This window comes from Herpailurus yagouaroundi, unplaced genomic scaffold, assembly GCF_014898765.1.
Source record: "Herpailurus yagouaroundi ecotype Mexico unplaced genomic scaffold, PumYag 250, whole genome shotgun sequence".
Taxonomy (NCBI): domain Eukaryota; kingdom Metazoa; phylum Chordata; class Mammalia; order Carnivora; family Felidae; genus Herpailurus; species Herpailurus yagouaroundi.
Window position 1 is genome coordinate 24,980,890 of NW_024412467.1, and position 22,365 is coordinate 25,003,254.

General features: G+C 44.4%; 1 protein-coding gene across 1 annotated transcript; it reads right to left on the reverse strand.

Moving 5' to 3' along the window:
• Positions 1-18,978: 18,978 nt before the first annotated feature.
• On the reverse strand, positions 18,979-21,129 carry FOXQ1 (forkhead box Q1). The gene has a single exon (XM_040460339.1). It carries the CDS (start codon positions 21,103-21,105, stop codon positions 19,885-19,887), a length of 1,221 nt encoding a protein of 406 aa, XP_040316273.1. The 5' UTR covers positions 21,106-21,129; the 3' UTR covers positions 18,979-19,884.
• Between the last annotated feature and the right edge of the window lie 1,236 nt (positions 21,130-22,365).

Here is a 22,365-nt window from a genome sequence, read left to right on the forward strand (position 1 = left end):
TGCACACATTATTATTTAGCCACATTATCTTGCCCATCTTGATCTTGCGCAATTGTTTTTCTGAAATCTAAGTGTAGGATTGATTTACATAGCTTGTTTTTAGTAGCTTCAGACTATCCTTCTCACCTGTCAAGATAATTTTGGTTGTTGATTTTGTCACATACTATTTTCCTCAACTCTTCTGGGTTTATGCTATCATCACATTTAGTAAGCATCCTATCTTCATTCATTCATTCATTCATTCATCCAGTGACTGTATATTGAGTATCCCACAATATGCCAGAAACTGACTCTTCTAAGCTCTGGGGATACAATGGTGATCAAAATAGAAAGAAAATTCTGTTTTCCTGGACAGACACTGAGGAAGTCAGACAGTAAACAAAGATATGTACATGGTACATTAATGACATTAATATGTACACTAATATGTTAATGACAAGTACCAAGGAGAAAAATAAAGTAAGAAAGAGAGATAGAAGAGAGGAGGAGGTTGTTTTGCAATTTTAGATAGGGTTGTCAGAGAAAACTTCACAGAAAAGATGACATTTCAGTAGAGACCTGAAGATGTTTCTCTCCATTTCATTAGAAAATATGGTGACAAATAATTATTTGATTTGTCACTAGAAACCTCCCTATAGGTTGATGTTAACCCCATTAACTTGTGCCTTTGAGGTACAACTAATGAATCCATTGAAACTTTCTATAACTTAAGCATCTAGTCTGCATTTCCCTATAATGCTTTTAAGGACATTTTGAGACATATTAAACCTGGATATTTAGCATCCATGGCATTTCCCTGATCCAGACAAGTCCAACTCTTACATAAGGAAAATGAGTTTAATTTGAAAGATAATTTTTCCCTTGTCAACTCGGAATAACTCTTAATGATTAGCAAGTACCATGGCTGAGTAGTGATGGCTGCTGTGGGCAAAGGAAGGAGACAGGGTGACTTAAGGTCCATTATCTATCCTATGGACTCTCATCCATAAACCATAGGTGAAAAGTTTCAATTCTCTTGGCAATTTTGTGGAATGTTTTCATCAGTAAACTTTGGCAAGTGTAATTCTGAATAACAAACCATTACTTTGGCTCCATCATTTCAGTCCAAACCCAAAGTGTGTCTCTTCAATGCCTTTCTCCAAGTTCTTTGGGCATTTTTTTTTGTAGGGATTGAGGCTCTCAGAAGGCCTGGGCCCCCTGTGTTGTCAGACAGCTCTTATCCAGGTGCACTGCTGTTATCTTCAAACTTACCTGCAGGCTGCAGTGTTGCCATGATTATCTTCTAGCCCGTACACAAGGCTGAGTTTCCCATGTGCACCAACAGGTTGGGTGGAGGTTTCAGGTAGACATTGAATTCATACAGGGGACAAAGAAAGCACATAAGGTTAGCTATGTATTCCAAGAATAAGGGTAAAGTCAAGTGCCTTTATTAGGGCTCCCAAATATTTGTAAGTAAGCTCACTTCTTAGCTTCTCTGGCCTCAGTTTCTTCATTTATAGAATCAGTGGACTAGACTAGATTGTTTCTAAAGCTGATTCTTTACCCCCCAAATAAATTCAAGTTCTCTATATTCATTTAATTAGAAGTAACCAGGGCAGCAATACTTTAGAACCCTGATTTCACAAGTATTTAGTCCATTGAAAAATAAAATGTGTAGCACATAAGGACAGTGATTTTGCTGACAAAAAGAAGCCTAGGATAGGACTAGAAACCAAGGAAGCTCAGAGGCCCAACTGGAGGCACAGTTCCAATTGATGAGCCAAGGCTGGTGCGGTTGGAATGGAGCATTTTGATTTGGTGTGAGATTAAACACAGTGGCAACAACAACAAGAAACACAACAGCAGGAGTAGAAAATCCCCCAGAGTCTGTGATCTGCAACAAACTGACCCACATCCCTCTGCTCACATCTCTCACTTTTCTTCCTAACCGCATTGACACTCTTATAGGGGAGAATGTGCAAGAAATGCCTCCTTTCTGGAAAGCAAATGCATACAATATTAGAGTGTCCTGGTGTCAGAAAGGCCCTTTGTTCTGTTTCTTAATGACTAATTATTATGCTATGAAAAAGCTTATGCAACCCTGGCAGAGTTGGGCCCTCATGCCTGAGCTGCTGGAAGTGTGTAATCTTCAGAAAACCATGACTGCGGCCTGGAGTTGTGGAGTTGCGTAAGAAGTAATTACTGAATCCAGCAGAGGCTTGCTTCTTATTACAGGCCCCAGGCTTTTACCCCCAGTAGCTTTACATGCTTGTTAATATTTAAACTGTTGAGTACTAGAAGAATATTTTGTAAGCTTCAGTCATGGTTGCAGAGTTCAGCGTGGGGCTAGGAATGGAGGACAGGCAGGGTAGGAGCAGGGGGTTGAGGATGAGGTCCAATTTGCTTTTTCTAGAGGAATTTGTCCTTCTGCAAATGGCCCTGTAGTAGGTCTAAACTTTTCTAATTTTCTATGGAAAAGTTAAAAAAAAATAGACCTCTTAAAATCTCTCAATTTTAGAAAAACAGTTCTTTAAAAAAAAATCATCTGCAACAAACTATTATTTTTTAAAATAGACCTAAAATATGATTTTGATTTTTAAAAGTGAGTGATAAAAAGTTATTGTAGCCTCTGGTCAGCTACCAGAATTCATAAGAGGAAGAAGCAAAGATATTTTATCTGAGAAAACTTCACATGCACTAACGACAAAGACTGAGGGTCTAATCTGACCCAGACGCCAAAATTCTCCCTTGGAATTCTGATGGGTTCCGTGGCCTTTAGAAAGAGAGCCTCTTGACCTCCACATGTCTGTCTCCTCTCTGCAAAATCAGGGCGAGTTCTCTGTCCATCTGTGTACTTTTGTGGCGCCTATCACTGTGGGATCTAGGCACAGAGACAAAAACATCAGGCAAAATACAAATTTGTGTATTATGGGAGGAAATGCCGTCTGGCTTCCTGGAGTCACCCTTGGCTTACATTCAGTAAGAACTTTATCCAAAGGTGGTTTGCAAAGACCAAGGAAAAGTGTGGACAAATCCAGTATTCTGGTATCTCTCCCTTATTTCCATTTTAAAAAGGGGTAGCAAGGTAGTCTGGTAAAATTGCTGAAGTTTTAAAATGTGCTAATATCTGTCTCCATCAAAACAAATACAAAGGGCTCATCTACGCAGAAGAGTCATATTCTCTCTTGCCCACTGCTTCCCTCCTTCACTTCTTTTATACCTTACCTCTGTCCTCTTTCTCTTTCTTTCTTTCTTTCTTTCTTTCTTTCTTTCTTCCTCTTTCTTTCTTTCTTTCTTTCTTCCCCTTTCTTTCTTTCTTTCTTTCTTTCTTTCTTTCTTTCTTCCTCTTTCTTTTCTTTCTTTCTTTCTTTCTTTCTTTCTTTCTTTCTTTCTTCTTTCTTTCTCCTTTTTAGTAAACTACATTTGTTTAAATTGTAAAGTGTGTAAGGTAATATCAGTTATCCAGAGGTAACTCTATAATTAAAACATTTCTCAAAATATTTCTGAACATTTCCTCAGTATATACATGCATTCATATATACGGATAAACTGTATACTTAAAGATCTTTAATATGAATGGGGCCAGTCAGTGTATTGCTCTTCAGCTTGCTATACCCAGCCCCCAACAGACACCATAACAGCCCACAGACAACCACCCATTCACTTCATGACTGCTTAGAGTCCATTGTGTGGCTGTACCCTAATTAATTTAACCAGTTCCTTAAATTGGTATTAAAAGTTTTTTTTCCACTTTGGGGGGATTGTAAGTAATGTTGCAACACACATGCTAATTAATACACATGTACTTTTTTGCACTATTGAGAGAGCAGATCCTTAGGATAAATTCCTAGTAATGGAATTGCTGGGTTGCAGGTTATGTGCATTTTACATTATAACAAATATTGCCAAATTGCCCTGCAAAAAGGTTGCACCAAGTTACAACCCCATTAACACTGTATGAACAGCCTATTTCCTCAAAACCTCACTAACTCCATGCTCTCTCAAACTTGTAAATCTTTGCTAATAGGAAATAAATAGCAAGTCATTATTTTCTTAATTTGTATTTTAAGTAAGAAATATTGAACATTTTTCACATTTTATGGATTATTTGCATTTCTTTCTTGTGGAAACTATCTGATCTTAACCACTACCCATTAAGTTTTAGTAATACTAAAAAATGGTTTATAAAAGCTCTTATTTATTTGTCAGAGAGGTCACAAATGCATTTCTTGTTTGTTTTTGAAACAAATAGAAGTTTGCAATATCTGTGGAGTCAGATTTACTTACCTTTTCTTGAGTAGCATATAGGGTTTGCACCATTCTTCAATGAGCCATGTTCATGTCAAAAAGACTTCAAGCTCTTCTGTGCTTTCTTTCAGTGCCCTACAGGTTTTGCTTTATACATGTAAATCTTTGATGTTTCAGAAATTATTTTGGTGTATGGGGTGAGGTAGGGATTTATTCTGAGGAGGTTCTATTGGTTCTATATAGTTTTCCAAATCAACCTATTAGCTATAGTGACATGCTGCCAAGTGAGGCTTTGGAAATAAAAGGATTCAGACAAGCTTTTTGTGGATCCAGGCAGGAATCTGCCTCATTCTCTTTTCTTCTTGGATCAAAGATTTGGTCTTTTTCCAGATTGGAGAATACTTAGCTGTATTTTGAAGGAACCCTCAAAGAGTAAAGGAGAAGATGGAAAAAAGAAGGTCAGAAGAAAAATGGAAAATTGAGGGGTTCTGGTGGGAAGTGAGAAACATAAATTTAAGATGAGGTTAATCACTGATGTGCATAAACCATGGAGCTAATAAGGGCCTATTTTTACTTTAATAGTGTGAACAATGAAGACAGAGAATCACTGGGCTGAAAACACAATTGAGCATATGAATTCTGTTTACCTTTTATTCATCTAGCTCTGTTCAAAAAGGAAAAGAAGGAATACACAACTTTTATGTTACTTGCATTTTAACAATATTTCTGTATGGATTTTCTTGGTTTAACAGGTAAAGTTCTTATGGGAAGACCAAGAGATCTCATTTACGGTATTCAGTAGGTTTTCAGTGTTCCTCCCATTGTTCCTAAATGTACGGGGTATTTCTCCTTTGAAGACTAAATAAGTAATTGCACAATCAATAACACTAGAGGTTTGTATTTCTTGGCATGAGTGATACGATGTGCATGTTGGCAAAGACCTACATGACTTTGATTTGCAACATAAAGAATATAATCCTGTAGATCAAATTCCAGGTAATTTAGTTAAAAGGTACTGAAGAACTCTCTCCTCCCCAAGTGTGTACCTCACATAAATTGTGTAATTTGTGTAATAATTAAAGTTGATTGATGAGGATTTGATTTCAACATTAAAGGCTAAGGTGTACTACACTACTATTAATACTGATTACCATTTTTGCCATATACTGTACTGTAGTCAACAAATCAGTGTGTGTGTGTGCTCTAATTTAATCCTAATACCTCCTACATGGCCTACAAGACTAGTTCCATTACATCCACTCTACAAATGAAGACACAGAAGCTCGGGTTGACTAAGTAGAATATAAGATCATACAACTATTTAGTGCAGAGTTGAGACCTAACTCAGAACTATTTGACTCCAAACTCTGTGCTCTTTCCACAATTTTATACTATTTCTTTCCCCAAAGACAGGTGCAGACACAATGAGAGGCAAGACAATTTCCAGTGAAAGTTTAATTCCACATCAGTTTAAGGAATCAAGATCCACCGTACTCTCTTCCTGTCACTCCCTTCCTTAGTTCTACCATCTCTTTGTTGCTATGGACGCTTTACCTCTAAGGTCCCTAAGAGTCCTGAGCTCTGACCAGTCCCCACCCCTGCCCATGGTATTCCAACTATCCCAAGAGTTTTCCTGTGGAACCCTGGGCAGGGCAGGGAGCTTCTCCCAGCCTGGCCACTGTTAGCTTCTGGCTGAAGTGAGAGCTTACACAAGGACCAGGGGTCGGGATTGGCTTGAAAGAGATCTGACAGTAGCTCTTTAGACTTTCATCCATTGGCCAGGCCTGTGTGTGATTAGCACCTGCTGGCCCCTCATGTCTAGATTATGACTGTCCCCCTATTTAGCCCTCACTACTTCTTTTCAAGACTCTGTAGCCTCTCCTCTCTCCTGACTCTTTTCCAGTAACACTTAAGAATGTTCCAGCATTTTTTAAAAGGAAGAATAATCTTCTCTAGACTCTTTTCCCAGTTTTCCCCTGATGCATTTTCTCTCAAGTCAGTGTTCTTGAGAGGATTTATCCCAATCACTGCTCCTGGCCCATGCACCGCTTCTCTGCAGTGCTGCTCCTGGGGTCACCATTGGTCTTTCTGGGAAGTCAAACCTCATTATCCTTGACTTCCTTGCTCTCTTTGGCCTTAATGGACACCTTCTCTCTTCATAAAACATGATTTTTCCTGGTTCTCATGATTCCACACTCTGCTGGTCCCCTCCTTTTCAGTTTCCTTTACTCACCTCTTAAATGTAAATATCATATGCTTGGCTCTCCTGTCTTCTCCCTTCGTTCAGGGACACTTTACTGTTAGCTTCAGAAGCTGTTATTCCCCCTGTTCTCCACTCCTTCCTATATAAACATTTTGATGTAGGCTTAATTTGCTATTTTTGTGTATTACTTTCAACTGATTCCAAAAGAAGTTTATTACACCCCAAATGAAGAACCCTCATTCAGCTCATGCTTCCTAGATGACATCATTTCTTTCCATGATTGTAAAAACAATCTATATGCTGATATTTCCCAACCTACCTCTCCAGCCCAGATCCTTCTTGGACTTCAGACATTTATATTTAACTGTTCACACACTTGCTTCACTTAGATGTCCTGTAGGTAACTCAAACTCAATATCTTCAAAGTCTAACTCCAAACCACACTCAGGGCCATGGCTGGCTCAGATGATGTCTTTGAGCAAATTACAAAAATATACTTTCCTCAAAGCCCTTTATTTCCATTGGGTAAAAATTGTAATTGATATACAAAATTATGACTACCTTTATTTGTGCACTGTATTATTGTGCACCCTCATACCCTTCCTTCATCCTCACATGTTAGCAGGGTCAGGTCCTTCTTGATGCCCTTGCTGCATGGGTGGCCCCACACTTGCCCAGTGTCCTCCTGCCCCTCCATATCCAGTCAGTCTCTTCATTATCCTCAGCATGACAGCCGAGGTCCTTTGTGATCTGGCTTATATTTACCTCCCTTTCTTGCCTCCTTTTTCCACACACCACACGTTTTGCAGCTCATGCATATGGACAATTTGCTTTTACCTAAGTATGCCATAATGTCTCTCAGCTCACGTATGCAGACAATTTGTTTTCACTTGACTATGCCATGCTGTCTCTTGACTCTACACCATTGTACATGCTGTCCACTCCCTGGACCTTTACCTGAGGCTTATTCAGGGTTCAGATTTCAGTGGAAATATTCACTACTTCCAGAGGCCTTCTCTAAATTCCCCAAGGCCTGGGAATAATGCACCTCTCATATGGCCACATGGCATTGAAGAACTGCCTCTGGTATACCACTACCATACGTGCATTAGTTGCTCACTCTCAGTGAGGCCTGGAGGGCAGAGGTTGTGTTTTGCCGTTGCCTCTCCATCAGTACTGGGTGCCTGGCACATAGGAAGCTGCTCACAAAGGTTGGAATTGAATAAGATCCATGGAAGAACTTCATATTACCCTTGGATTTCCTATTCATATAATTCAATTGGAACCTCCTTATTTTATTGAAGGCATAAGAAAGATAAAAAAAAAACATAGATATAAAAGAAAGGTTAACTCAGTTAACCTTTACAAGAAACTTGTGAGACCATTACTATTATTATCATCATTAATATTCCCATCTTATAAGTAAGGAAACAGAGAGAGGTTAAGTAGCTTGCTCAGGGTTACAACAATAATACATGGTAGAGCTGGGATTCAAACCTGGGCAGTCTGGCTTTAGAGTCCATGATTTTAATTATTATACTACATGGCTTCTTAACGTTGAAATTAATTCCTAAACTTTAAAATTCAGCCATAGAAGAGCTGATTCTAGGTTGAGGATCCCTTTATAGGGGTCACTGTGATCAAGAGACCAAGTGCCCAAGAGATAGCAAATGATGAGGCTAAGGCCAGTGGCTCAACACTTGGGTCCCAAGGCTTGAGGATCCCCATCCCATTCTTACTGGTGTGCTAGAATGGTCTTTTGCTAGCTTGGGGCACAACAGCCAGTTGCTAACTATTCAGGAATGTTGCATCCAGTGTTAGATTATTGATGGCTTAAAATCAGCCATGGTAGGAGTATTTATACCATGGAAATTGGCAAATACTACAAATCAGAGACCATATCCCCAGAGTCCCTCTGGAGGATCCTACTCTTGATTGAAAGAGACTAATGTGGGCCCACAGGATGGTGGCATTTGTTGTTGTTGTTGTTGTTGTTGTTGTTTTTACTTTCCCAGGGCCTTGCTGGGCTAGATTAGATGTTTTCATCTATGAGATAGTTTCAGTTGCTGGAATTTGCATGAGGGCTCTCTTTGAAGGCATGGAAAGGCACTCAGCCTAATGCACGGCAGCCCAGAAATGTCAAGAAACCCATACTTCTCCTACCCAACCAACTCCAGAACCTCTTCACAAATGATTCCCTTGTCCCACTGGTCACTAGTGGGATCTTTTTTTTTTTTTTTAAATTTTTTTTTTCCAACGTTTATTTATTTTTGGGACAGAGAGAGACAGAGCATGAATGGGCGAGGGGCAGAGAGAGAGGGAGACACAGAATCGGAAACAGGCTCCAGGCTCTGAGCCATCAGCCCAGAGCCCGACGCGGGGCTCGAACTCCCGGACCGCGAGATCGTGACCTGGCTGAAGTCGGACGCTTAACCGACTGCGCCACCCAGGCGCCCCACTAGTGGGATCTTTTTGAGGCAGGCATTTTACACAGATCCCGGGATTTCCTCATCGCCTTAAGTTCTAGTCATTGCTGGCTTGATAACTCACCGTTTATTTGCTGCCATCAGTTCACTGGCTCAGTCCCCTGTCACCCTCTTGATATTTCTTGCATTTACTAAATGAACTTGTACTCCAGTTTTTCTCTGAGAGTGCTTCTGTGGAGACCTCAACTAATAGGGGCTGAGTGGGCAGTCCCCAGTGCTTGGCATGCAAAGGTGGGGAGGCCTGGCCAACGAGCTGGACTGCCTTAACCCTCCCTGGGTCTCTTGCTTGCTCTGTATTTAAGAGACTCCATTCTCTGGCTTTGCTAGCCCCACTGCCTGGTTTCAAGATGTGCACCCTACCTGTCCACCACACTCCTGGAGATTAGGGTACATTGCTGACTGCCCGGTCCACTACCCAGAGGACTGTCTGTTCCTCCAGGGAAGACCCTGTAGTGTCTAAAAGAGTTTCCCTCAGTAAATTAAAGGAATATGAACTTGTTATCATTCTGACCTTAGCTGAGAGGTGCTCCCCTGAGCCCAGAGTAGATATTGCCTGGCTCTCCTTTCTTCCAGGTGCACAACACGAACTTTGCTGGAGGAAGTCACCATTTGCTTAGGTGTGACAGAACTTACATCTCTAGCAGAACATTTCAGGGAAGCAGTCTGTTTGAACTGGTCTGTTCCCTGGGTCTGGCACAGAATAGAGATTTTGAGCTGATATGTTTGATTACAGTGATTCCATTTATCCTTTAGATTGCTTTTGACTTAGAGCTAAAGATTGACTTTGGCTACTAGGAGTACTCAGCACTAAGAACAGATTTTCATTCTCCAAAAGGGCAAAGACAAGACAGGATGTTGGAGGAGAAAGTGAGGAACAAGGACCTCAGAGGCAGTGGCTGACCCAAGAGCCAGGCTGTAGAGGCAAGTAGGGTATGGTTCCTTCCCAAGTCTCTAGAATCCTGTCCTGTCCTGCATCACACCCATTTCCCTGAAGGCTGAGTTCTAAATATAGATTGTGTATTTTGTTAAGTCTATACCCCTGCCCCTGGTCCCAACACCCTGATTTTCATTTGTTGAGTCACCTCTCCCTTCAGTGTGCCATTCTGTGTGTTGCCCTCTTCAGCCTAAGGCAAGCCAGGCAGACCTTCTCTTCCCCAGGACTCTGAACCTGAAGCAACCTGAAGACTTGAGGGACAAACATGAGTTGGGTTTGCTTTCTAACTTCAGTAAAAAGGTGTAAGCAGGAGAAAAAATATCTTTCAAAGGAGCTTAAAAAAGCAAATTATTCAAGTGCCCAATGTGGTATTATTATCCTGGAATAAAGGAAGAATGATCACCATGAGGAATGACTGACTGTGGCTAATGAGCAGCCGAACTTAACATCAAATTCACTGTAGGAGTTGAACTCACTGCTGCTTACCAGCAGTGTTTCATTTATACCCAATAACTCTCCTAGTGAAGTATAGAAGGTAAAAGTTAAGGTTGGCACCAGGAATTTTTCTGAAAACTCTGTCATTTGGTTTGCCTATGGACAGATGTGTTTTGTGCTGGTCTGCTTGGGCCCTGAAATTAGCAAAGGTGAGAGAAAGGTCAAGTTGTGTCTATAATGGAACAGTGATTGCCTCTGTCTCCTCCTCCCCTTTTCCCATTGTTTTTTGTTTTGTTTTGTTTTTCTTTTTGTTTTTAGTGTTTCTTATGACCCATTTTTATTCTATAACTAAACAGACTTGAGTAGTAATATTTCAGACAGCAAAATAACCTGGGGGAGTGGTAGTGGGCTGGTGGGCAAACAGAGTATGGGGAGAGAGATCTTATCTGGCAGAGCATTTTGGCTCCTTCCATGAATCACTCTGTGTCAACAACCACCGTTGGCCCCAGATGTGGGCTAGGCCTTGATTCAGTTGAATTAACTGTGACTAAAAGATGCACTAATTTTAATTTCCTGTGACTCATTAAGAAAGCCCTATTGGGCAAACTTTGCTTCTAAGGCCAAACCTGTGAGCTCAAGCACTTTGACTCTGCCCATAGGCAGAGCTTGAAGAGGTGACTTGGGCCACCAGACATCTCTTTTCAGCTACCAGTCATTCTGGAGTTACATATTAGAAAATACAGGCTCAGATTTATCTTTACTGTATCCAAATCAGCTGGCATCTCTTACCAACTTCCAACCTCTAAGTTCAACAAGCACTTACAAGGCAGACACTGGAGTTGTACACAGGAGTGGAGAAGGGTCAAGCCACAGCTGTTATCTTTCCTGAATTAGGCAAAGGCACTGTATGAACCCAAGGTTTTGCTTCAGCGCAAACTCACAGTAAGCCACATCATTTTGTACTTAACAATGATGAGGTCTTTTACTGCATATATAAATATCCCCAGAGGCTATTACTCAAAAGGGCTCAGCTAATAAATATGAGAACTAATAATTATCTTGTTTCAGATTGCTGACTTGTGTAACTGCTGTGACAGGTCAAAAGTGTCCAGTTTGCTCAACATTTCCTTGGCATTCTGAAACTTGTGATTACAGAATTGGGGTGCAGGTAGGGGTCAGAGGGCAAAGGGAATAAATTATGTTTGTGTGATCTCTTTCATTTAGTGTTGGCAGATATATTTGATAGGTTTGAGCAGTGTCATATAGTCTCTCTTGGGTCCCTCTTTTTTTTTTTAAGTTTATTTATTTATTTTGAGAGAGAGAGTAAGTGCATGCACATGAGTGGTGGGAAGGGGCATAGAGAGAAGAAGAGGGAAAGAGAGAGGGAATGAGTGGGAAAGGGGCAAAGAGAGAGGGAGAGAGAGAATCCCAAGCAGGGTGAGATCATGACCTGAGCCGAAATCAAGATAAGGGTGTTTAACAGACTGAGCTACCCAGGTGCCTTTCTTGGGTCCCTCTTTTAATGACCTTTCCTTGCAGGGGTACTGGGCATTGATTCAGGTCTTGGAGTTGGCAACATCCCCCAAGAGTTGCTTTGTGAACTAATCCAGCTTCAGGGAGCAGGTGAGACTTCCTCTTTCACTTGGGTTGATGGCTCATAGCCTCATGGCCTTTCTCAGCTAACTGGTCAGGTGAAGAACATAATTTGTCTGAATGTAAGAAGAACACAGGCAGAGGAAGTTCTGGCATGATGTCCCTTTTCGATGGTGGTCCTTGAGACAGTTTCCACATTGAAGAGGAGCAGACACCAATGCCTTGTGTCTGCACTGTGGGCTGCCTTGCCCACAGTGGGAAGGGGACAGTTGAGTGCTATATATGATTTAAGAGGCACTGGAAAGTTTACCTTTCCTCAGAAATTATTCCCCTAACTAGTTCTAGTTAGCTGAAATTCATAAATAAGTCTTAATTTCTTTTAACTTAAGCTGCTATTGGGAAATGTCACTGGTTTGGGCCATATATTAAGTCTTAGCATTCATTCCCTATGAGTTTATTTGTTCAGTTAGGGTGATTCAAGTAGAATCTACATACAGCAACATATACTTTTTAGATGTATAGCCCTGAGTTTTGACCAATGTCTGTAATCATGTAACCATTTTCACAATGAAGATGTAGATTATTTCCATCACCCCAACTTTCTCTTGTGTTCCTTTGAGTTCCCCTATCCAACACCTGGTAACCAGTGATATGATTTCTGTCCTTTTTGCCTTTTTCAGAGTGTCATATAAGTAAACAGAATTGTATGAATGTAAACTTTTGGTACTGGATCCTTCCACTCAGGCTGATGTTTAAAAGGGTTCCCATGTGGCTGAGCTTAGTCTCATGACTTTGTCTTCCTGAGTAGCCCTCCATAGTGTAAGGTTTCCTTTGCTGGTTGTTTGTTCCCCAAAGAGGAGACAGTTGCACTGCACTGATTGCCTGACCACCCACGTGACACTTTCCCCTACTTTTTGTGCCACCCACATTCTCCTGTTGGAGCACTGTGCATCCAAGGAGGACCAGTAAGAGAAGAGCTTCCAAAGAAAAAAGAGGGGCAAGAGCATGAAGGCCATCTTGGCTGCCTCCAGCTGTGCCTGGCCTGATTGTGCAGAATGGTGAAATTACCAGTGACAGATACTTGACTAATGTGAACAAAGCAGGACTTGACTGGAAGGTTTTTTTCTGGAAAGAAAAAGAGCCAGGGCACCTCCATGGGCTCCTTAGCAGGAGCAGATGGACCATTTCATTGGGGCAGCAGAGACAAATCAATCCAACTCCTGTTTGTCCCTCAAGTCTTCAGGTTGCTTCAGGTTCAGAGTCCTGGGGAAGAGAAGGTCTGCCTGGCTTGCCTTAGGCTGAAGAGGGCAACACACAGAATGGCACACTGCAGGGAGAGGCGACTCAACAAATGAAAATCAGGGTGTTGGGACCAGGGGCAGGGGTGTAGACCCTGAGATGGCAGATACAAACGTTGACTCCCTCAGAAAAATAGCAGCTTCCCCAAATGAGTGTGGATCTATCCGTTAAGAATCATGTAACCCTTATGATTCATGTTTTCCCTGAGCCCGAGATTGTACCTGGAATATACTTTATTAAATAATAATACTTATTACTATTTAGGTTCATATTTTTAGGAATTTTCTCTAGTTTCCAGATTTGCCTTCCTTTGGTGTTCCCACATTTATTTTATGTTATATTTAATGTTAGTATTTTGTGTTATATTTGTACAAACAAATGCACATGTTGTTTTGCATCCCTTGAGTTCCTTGGTGCTGGTTGCATATTTAGGTTGTATTGACTTTGCTGAGAATTGCCTTTGGCATCTTTGGACTTTGTTCTTAAATAAACAAATGAAGGACTGATATGATCCTCTCATCCCAGGATTTAAGGACTGGACTGGGAGCTGTCAAAGCCAGGAAAGCAGCCCTGGATGTCTTGCTTACAATGAAACCTCTTCATAGTAGCCCAATCTCTTTCAACCTTGCTTTCCAGACTACAAAATAAGCATGCTAGTGTTTTACACAAAATTCTGAAATCTGGGATTTTGTGCAAAAATCACGTTGTTGAGAACACATTGGGGGAAAATGTTGTCAAAAATCCACGTTATGCTCCGTTAGAATGACAAGTTGTGTATGTGCTCTGTACCCTAATGGTCTCCAATATTTTTGCTATGTCTATGAGAATTTTAATTATGTTGAATAATGCTAAAATGAAGCTTGTCCCTGAAATGTATATTTGATCCCAAGTTGATTGAGTTTAGGGGAAAGAAAAAGCATCCATTTGCATTGACATCTTTGACATTCTATACAAGTTTTTGTGGCTGGGTACTATGGTAAGTTCTACCTCAACCCCTTTGTCCTACTGAAGCTTAGAGGGATGACTTACTTTCCCAAGGTCACACAGCTGTGAGAGCCAGAGCCAGAATTTAGACTCAGGTCTTCTTTGAGTTCTTTCTTGAATTGACCACTTTTCTGATTTTGATCATTACCAGACATGTAACTACAGTGAGCACAGCCAGCCAAAGGTTGGGAAACTTTTCTACCTTTTCCCTTAACGGTTAGAAATTGATGGTCAGAAACAACAAATACATGTCAAGGATGTTGAATATGTGTATTATTTTGGGCTTCAAACAGATGTGATAAAAAGGCTCAGTTATGGCAAGTCTTCTAAGTTAAACTTTTCCTGAAAAGAGCGGCAAAGAGGGTTCAGGAGTGGTAAGGGAAATGTGGTATTATGTTAATGTTTATGTTTGGCTGTAGTTCACCAAAAATGAAGGTCAATACAGTTCTCTCCCCCGTCTGTGTATAAATTGGCAAATGACAGGAACAACATTTGCTTCTAATCACCCATCCATCTTAATAATGCTGAACAGATACAGTGTAGAAACTATTACACAACCACCAGCATTTCATGACATTGGAATCCTTGCCAGTTTGAAAGAGGACATTGAATCTGGGGAGAGTTATGTTTTATGTTTTTGATCATGATCTTCTTAGAAGATACTTATTAGGGCCATTTGTTGACAACATTAACAATTAACAAATTATGTTGTTAAAGCGTAACAAAAGTTTAATGGTTTCATTAGAGAACTATAAAGTCTGTTACATAAGAGAGAAATATGGTGGTAGTTTGAAAGCAGGAAATATTTACTTCAGGTTCTAATTTCTGGAACTAAGGAAAAACTCAGCTTATCCTGATCTAAAGAAATAAAACAATAGTAAAACAGAGGAGCGATATCTTTGTAGATTTGATGACAACAAAGTCCCTTAATACCTAAGAAAATCATTAGTCATATGCGTGCACTCACTGGCATTTTTTACAACTATAAAATTATTATAACAAGTGCACAAACAAGTTTCTTTCCCATGTGGGCAAGGGGCCATTTTTGTTATTTGGGGCCTGGTGTGGAAAAGTGGGAGAGGTGTGCATCTCTCCTCATCATTTAGTGCTCATCATTTAGTGCTTGTCACCAAGACTCACCAGGGAGTGCTGAGTTACACTCAGTCCTCTAGAGAGCCTTCTTCCTCAGTACAGAATTGTACTTCAGTAGGGGTATGCATTTGGCACTCTGCAGAAGTGAGAGAAAGCAGTTGCCAATTCCATTGTGGTAGCATGACCACTAATAGAGTAAAGCTAAAGGGTCTAAGACACTTCACATCCAGCTTTCTCAGGCAAGTAGTGGACATGACATCTTCCAGAAAAGGACAATTATAGTGGGGCAGCGGGGGGGGGGGGGGCCCCCCGAGTTCTTAGTAATGAAAGAAACTACTTACCAGTTTGAGAAATCTGCCTACCATTGTAATAAAAGTGAGTTGAGACAACTATCTGAATAGTTCAACTCAATTCAGGCCAAAGTATGTTTTGGTCTGAATTATCCAGATAATTCTGTTACAGTGGAAAGAATTCTGAACAGGGAGCTGGATCTTTGTTTCCACGAGGGTCTGCCAGGAGGAGTGTTTAAGCTACTCTGTGAGCCTGTTTTCTCATCTATAAGATTAGGGGTCTACCTGAGAGTCAATGACTTTAACTTAGTGTTTCCCAGAGGCAGATAAATGTCCAGTTTGTGAAACTGTGCCAGAGTGGAACAAGAGTTGGTATAGGGCATAGGTAATATTCCTTAAGGATGCTTCCAGCTCAGCAAGGTCAACTCTGGGGTGCTCATGGAGGAACCTGTATTCATTGGCTGGGGATGAGAATTTTTCTGATTTTCTTTTTCTTTCTTCCTTTTCTTTTTTCTTTTTCTTTTTGAGAAACAAGAATCTCACTCACAATTCTACAAGGAGCTTTAGTTAGTTAGGTCGCTTATCCGTAAGCTAAGGGACTTGGAGTAAGCAATCTCCAGGGATGACTGAAGTTATTTACTGCCCTGGCTCACACACAGGCAGAGAGATAGTGGAATGTGGGCCTCCCAGCACAGGACCCCGGCACATTCACTACCTGGCTCCATGCTTCCTGTATTTAGAAGAAGCGTCTTTTACAGTAGGAAGTGGGTTTTAGATTTATCAGGATGTTTCCACCTTTCACTTCCCAGAGAATTTTTCAGCTCTCCAAAGCGGCGCACTTGATTTCTGGCTGTGGGGAAGGCAGATGCGACTAGGTCTTGCACTGTAAGGGGAGGTCCAGCTGGAACGGGATTTGGGGTTCCGCACTTCTCTCCACGCATTTGTTCATCTCTGGAGGTTTTTCTGAGCATTGAAGGGGTGAGGGGGAAAAGGGACTGCAAAGTGCCAACGCAGGGGCAGAAGAGGGGATCTTTGAAAACTAACCCACGGAGCCCTTCACCCACTTCTCTGGGTCTCGGCAGGCCTGACCGGTATCAAAGGGCGTTTCCCAAACCAAACAGACTCACACCCCACCCTGGGGTCAGCGCGCTCGGTGGCCGGCGGCCGGGTGTTTGCACAGGTGGGCCAGGACCCCCGCGGCCGGCAAGGGGCCAGCTGGGGGAAGGGTGGGCCGTGGAGGTGGGAGGAGGGCGGTGGGTTCGGCGCAGGGGGAGGGACAGGCAGCCCTAGGCCCACCGGACGCGCGCTGAGCCGGGAGCGGTCCTCCCGGCGGCGCCAAGGAATCCAGTTTTCTGGGCGGTTGTCACAAGCGACAATCTTGGAGGGATTACAACCGCGAAGGCTGCGGCCCGAGGCTTGGGTCCAGCGAGCACTACCGAGCGTGGTCGTTGAGAGCCCCCTTCTCTTCCGCGAGGTGCGGTTCCCGTGGAATTGGAGTGTGGCCTGAACTAAAAGCATCCTTGCAACTTTACATTTTCATTTAGAAAGCCGGAGCTTGTGTGATTCCCCTCCTTTGGGGTCTCCTGTGGCCCAGCAGGGAGAGCCTGGGGAGTGCGAAGGAGAGACAGGGAGGGCACGACAGAACCCCAGGAGCCTCTATCCCTCCACACTCCACATCCTGGGCCCCCAGAGTAATTGGCATTTGGGTCGTGAAAGTTATAGCTTGGAGCTGGTCATAAAAGGCTGAACAGGGACACAAAGTTCAAGTGACTCTGATCATCCTCTAGCAAACCTTACAGTTACTGGGGAGACAGTGAAGGGGACCAGAAGCCAGGGAGGGGACCCCAGTCAATGGGACTCTGGAGTGTTCATTAGGAAAGAAGGACTTTGTTGAAGAGAGGGGAGACTAGCTGTGATTAAAAAAAAAAAAAAATCACCTTGCCCTTTGCCTCTTTTACTTCGCTATTGTGTTAACATAAATAAATCAAAGGCGGTTTAAAATCTCCATTTGCAGAACTGATTTCATGTATCAATGTAGAAATGAAGACTGTGGCTTTACAAAACTGATTTAAAAGTAGGCAGCACCTTGCCTCTGGAGGCAAGGCACACAGTTGGAGAGAAATGGTCTACTGGAGTTCAGAAGTACCTCAAGTGGCTGACTTCCTGTTGGCCTTTAAACTCAGAGTGTGTTTTCAAGAGAAAAATGAAAAGGATTGAGCATATGGGTCCTGATCTTTCCAATCCAGTAAACTTGTTGCCCTATCTCTTGCCCCAGTCCATTTCAGTCTTATTTTTTAGTCTAATTATTGGCCTTGGAGGTGCAAATCTCCACTTCAATGTCTACCTTTTGTCATAATTCAATCCTATTATTATCACCCTTCATGATTACTAAGTAGATATAACCAAAATCTGTCAAGACTTGTTGGTACTAGACTAGCAGATGGGCTTCCCCCCTCCCCCCCCATTTCCGCCAAAAGACAGCATCCTGAAATAAATTCCACTTTCTTTTCCCCACCTCACAATATGTAAATCCTAAATCTCATCTTGTCTTAAATTAGATGAGATCTATCCCAGAACTGCAGGAACAAAAATGGGGCCTAAATGTCAAGATTCTGGATTTCTTGTTCTTTGCATTAGTCTTTAGAATACTGAGATCCATAAATTGTTAGAGCCTCACTGCCTTTGAATTTACCAAGAAACAGGTGTTCGCACTGTTTTCTGGTGCTTCCTCCGATCAAAACCTTTCCTTTTTGCTATGAGAAACTGTCTTTGCCCGATCTGAGATAGTATTTTCTCTTCAGATCACAACTGAAATAGGCCTAGCAGCCCCACCTTGACAAATGCTATCCTCATATGAAAGGAGAGTGTGAAAAAAAATTACTACTGATTGGTTCATAAGCAAATTAACTTTTGAATCCCTAAAAAGGTAGGTAGTTTCATTTTGTCAAAAAACACTGACTTTCAAATTGCTTTCTAAAACTACCCTAAAGAAATCTTTGGTGTGTTGAGATGGTCTTATACCACAATTGTTTCTAGCTTTTTGAGCTCCAAATGAGAACCAAGTCACTTAAAAATGTCTGCTTGACTATAACCTTGTTAATAGCTCAATTTGTCTGCTAAGGGATTCTTGTAGGAGAGGGGCACACACCTTATCATTTTTTCTGATAACTCTTAAGAGAATTTCTCAGAGGTCATTGGTTTGAAGTTTAAGAAATCGTGTTGATGGAAGTCTCATCCTGGATATTTGTACAGCAATTGGTTAGGTAAGGAAAACTCTGCCTCTACCTTTACTGAATTATTCAAGAAGATACTTGACCCCCACTGGAAATTTTTTGAGAGTCAAACCTCAACCAATTTTCTTGGCAGGGGCAGGGTGGGGTGGGGATGTTAAAAAAAAAAAAAAGTCTCCATCTCCAACCTACTACCACAAAGTGCTAAAGTCAGTTGTGAGTTTTATTAAAAATAAGCACTATGCCTGGGTTTCATAAAATTTATACATGAATATGTACAGACACAAATAAAATAATATTAAAAATAAAAATCACACTCGCTTTCATGTGGCAGTGGTCCTGGCACCCCACATAGGTAATGTTAAATTTTCCTTTACAGAAATTGCTTGGCCCAAGGAGACCACAGTTAGAGACCACCGAACCACTAATAAAGCTGTAGCCCGTTGCCTGCAACATTTTCAATTCAGGTTTCAAAAATATATAAATAATTTAATTACAAAACCCAGCCTTTTTTTTTTTTTTTTTTTTTATCTTTTGGCACAGTGAAGCATTGGTCAATAGCAGAGAAATGACTGAAGATTCTCTGACACCTCTCTCACACTCAGTCATGCCTGTAAATGCCACATACTTACATAGAGCGGGGCCCCAATAAACCCCAAACAGTAGTCATATCATTTATCATATGAAATGGTTCCCTGATTGTGTGTGTGTGTGTGTGTGTGTGTGTGTGTGTGTGTGTGTGTGTTTTAAGGGAAAAATCAATGGAAGGTGCTACAAAAATAGGAATAAGGGAGAGCCTGGGCAGTAAGAAAATAGACAAAGTCTTTGTGAAGTGAAGGAGGGACAGGCTTGGTCAGTAAACTAAAACAATTATGAAGAATTGGTTTAGTTCTCTGTAAAGTCACAAAAGAAAGAAAACATTCTGAACTAAATTAAAACACTTCTGTCAAAAATGCTTTAGCTTTAAGGCACATTTGATGGAAATTTTTCTTTTAAAGTCTTTTTTTTTTTTTTTTTTTTTTGGTCTGGCTGGAAAATGCAAAAACCCCAAGCCTGTGTTCCCTGCCTGCCCGATGGCGCCCACCCCTGCTGCCGGGCTCCGCGGCGCAGCTCAGGCCAGAAGCGTCTCCACTGGGTAAGGCAGGTGCGGGCCGGGGCCACCGGCTGAGGACGCCTGCAGCGCCGCGGGCAGCCGCAGGGGGCAGTACAGGTGCGCGCCGCCGCCAGCCGCGGGGCCACGAAACGGCTTGGCGGGGGCCGAGGCAGAGAGGGGCGCAAGCAAGAGGTGAGGCACTGCGGGTGGCGCGGCCGGCGGTGCGTCGGCTCCGCGCGCGCTCAGCAGCAAGGGCTCCGCCGCACTGTAAGCGCACATCGGCAGCAGGGCCCCTCCGGAGGCTCCGGGGAGGAGCGCGGGATATGTGGGGAGCGGCGGACAGGGTGCGGCGCCCCATGGCAGCCGCGCCCCGGGGGCTGCGTCCCCGTCTCGGCGGCTGCGGAAGGGCTTGCTTAGGATGCTGTCTATGGCGAAAGAACTGGAAAACTTGCCCGCAGGACTGGCGCGCCCCTCGTGGCGGGCGGGCGAGCGCTCACGGGGAGAAGTCGGGGCGGCGGGCGCGGGCGGAGGGGGCGCAGCGGCGGGGTGGGCCGCGGCCTCCTCTGGCCGAAGCCCTGGTTGGGGGGCTGCCGCCCGGTGGCTGAGGCGCTTGCGGCGGCGGCGGAAGACCCCGTCGGCGAAGGTGTACTCGCTGTTGGGGTTGAGCATCCAGTAGTTGTCCTTGCCCCAGGGCCGCGAGGGGTCGCGCAGCACCTTGACGAAGCAGTCGTTAAGTGAGAGGTTGTGGCGCACGGAGTTGCGCCAGCCCGTGTAGCTTCCGCGGAAGAAGGGGAACTTGCCCATGAGGTACTCGTTGATCTCGGCCAGCGTCAGGCGCCCTCCAGCCGAGTCGCGGATAGCCATGGCGATGAGCGCGATGTACGAGTACGGGGGCTTGGGCCGCCGCGTGTACGGCTTGCTGCGCGCGCCCTCGCCGCCCCCCGCGCTCCCCGCACCTGGCCCGGCTGCGCAGGCCTCCGCGTGCCCCGCCGCCACCGCTGCGGGGACCTCCTCCTCAGCGCCCGGCCCGCAGCCTGCGTTCCGTTCGCCGCCGCCCGCCAGCTCCTCGGCGCTGCCGCCCGCCTCCGGGCTGTTGGCCGCGCAGTCCCCGTCCGAGCCCAAGGAATCGTCGCCGGCTGCAGACAGCGGAGATGGTGCGTCGCTGCTGCCGGCACCCTCCAAGTCACTACCTGGCTTGTCCCCGTGGGCCGCGCGGGGGCCGAACACCTCCAACTTCATGACCACACACCCTGTCCCTGCCCCGCGCCGTACCCTTTTCCTTCGCGCGGTCTTGGGAAGCTGGTGCCGGGCGCCGGAATGGAGATCCTGGGGCCACGGGTCCTTGCCTTTCTTTCCCGGGAGCTCTCTCTCCTCTTCCGAGAGACAGTCACTTTTCCGTTTACGAGTCTTCTTCCGCTGGAATTTTTTTGGAGGGGTTGTGCTTATTGGGTGAACTAAGAGGGGCGGAGAGGGAGGAGTTGGATGTGTTCTGTCTTCAATTCGAGGATTAGAGACTTCGGGGTGAACGCGTGAGGGGGTGCAGTTCCACCCTCTGGTGCCCAAGTGTGCCGGGCTTGGGACTTCTTGCTGGAAGGAAGAAGCGTGAGCATCTGCTATCCATTCAAGAGACCAGGAGGTGTTCTTCACTGGAGGTCCCAGGTCCCGGGCAGGCGTCCTCGAGGCACGGAGATGGTGCCAGCCTGTGTGCGTGCCACTCTTGGGGGGAGGGTATGGAGCCTTCAGCCTTGAGCGCCCACGGAGCCGAGTCCCCGAGACCGTGGCGTCCGCAGCCGCCTTTCCGTCCCGGGCCTCCGAAGCTGCATCTCCTCGCTGGCCTTCTGCTGCTACGTCTCGCCTCCACCTTCGCCCAAGCCCAATATAACCCCGCGGCGGCTCCGAGGGGGCGGGGCTTGGGCGCAGACGGCAGAGGGGTGGGGGAACAAGGTGGCCAAGGTGGCCGCAGCTCCCCGGAGGGCTCACACCAGGCCGAGGCCATGCGGCAGCGCGGAGGCAAAATCTCCGCGCAGGTTGTTTGTTTTGGGTCCGCCCGGCCCCGCCCTCCGCCTCCCGCCAATGAGGAGCCTGCGCGCGGCTGGGGGTGTGCGCGTGTCAGTGAGTGTGCCCGCGTGCCGGCCCCGCCCGCCCGCTCCTCCCTCAGGTGTGAGAGCCCGGCTGCCTAGGAGGAGTCACTACATTTTAGAGCTCAAGGAGGCGATTGGGGCAGTGGAGGGGGATATCTCTAGGGGACACCCGGAAGGGCTGGGTCCAGGGCAGCAAGGACTTCGCTCCCGCCAGCAGTCCTCTTAAACTGCCTGCGGTGTGTGTTTTCCTCCTCTTGGTAGCAAAAACCGTGCTTCTTCGGAAAGCAACCCCCTGTCGTTACTAACGAAGTGCTAAACAGCAAAGACCGCGCAGGACACTCTGCGGGGATCGCTTATGGGAGACACATGCTGTGCACCTTTCTGTGGTTTCCCTTTGCTGGCTTTCTTTTCTTTTCTT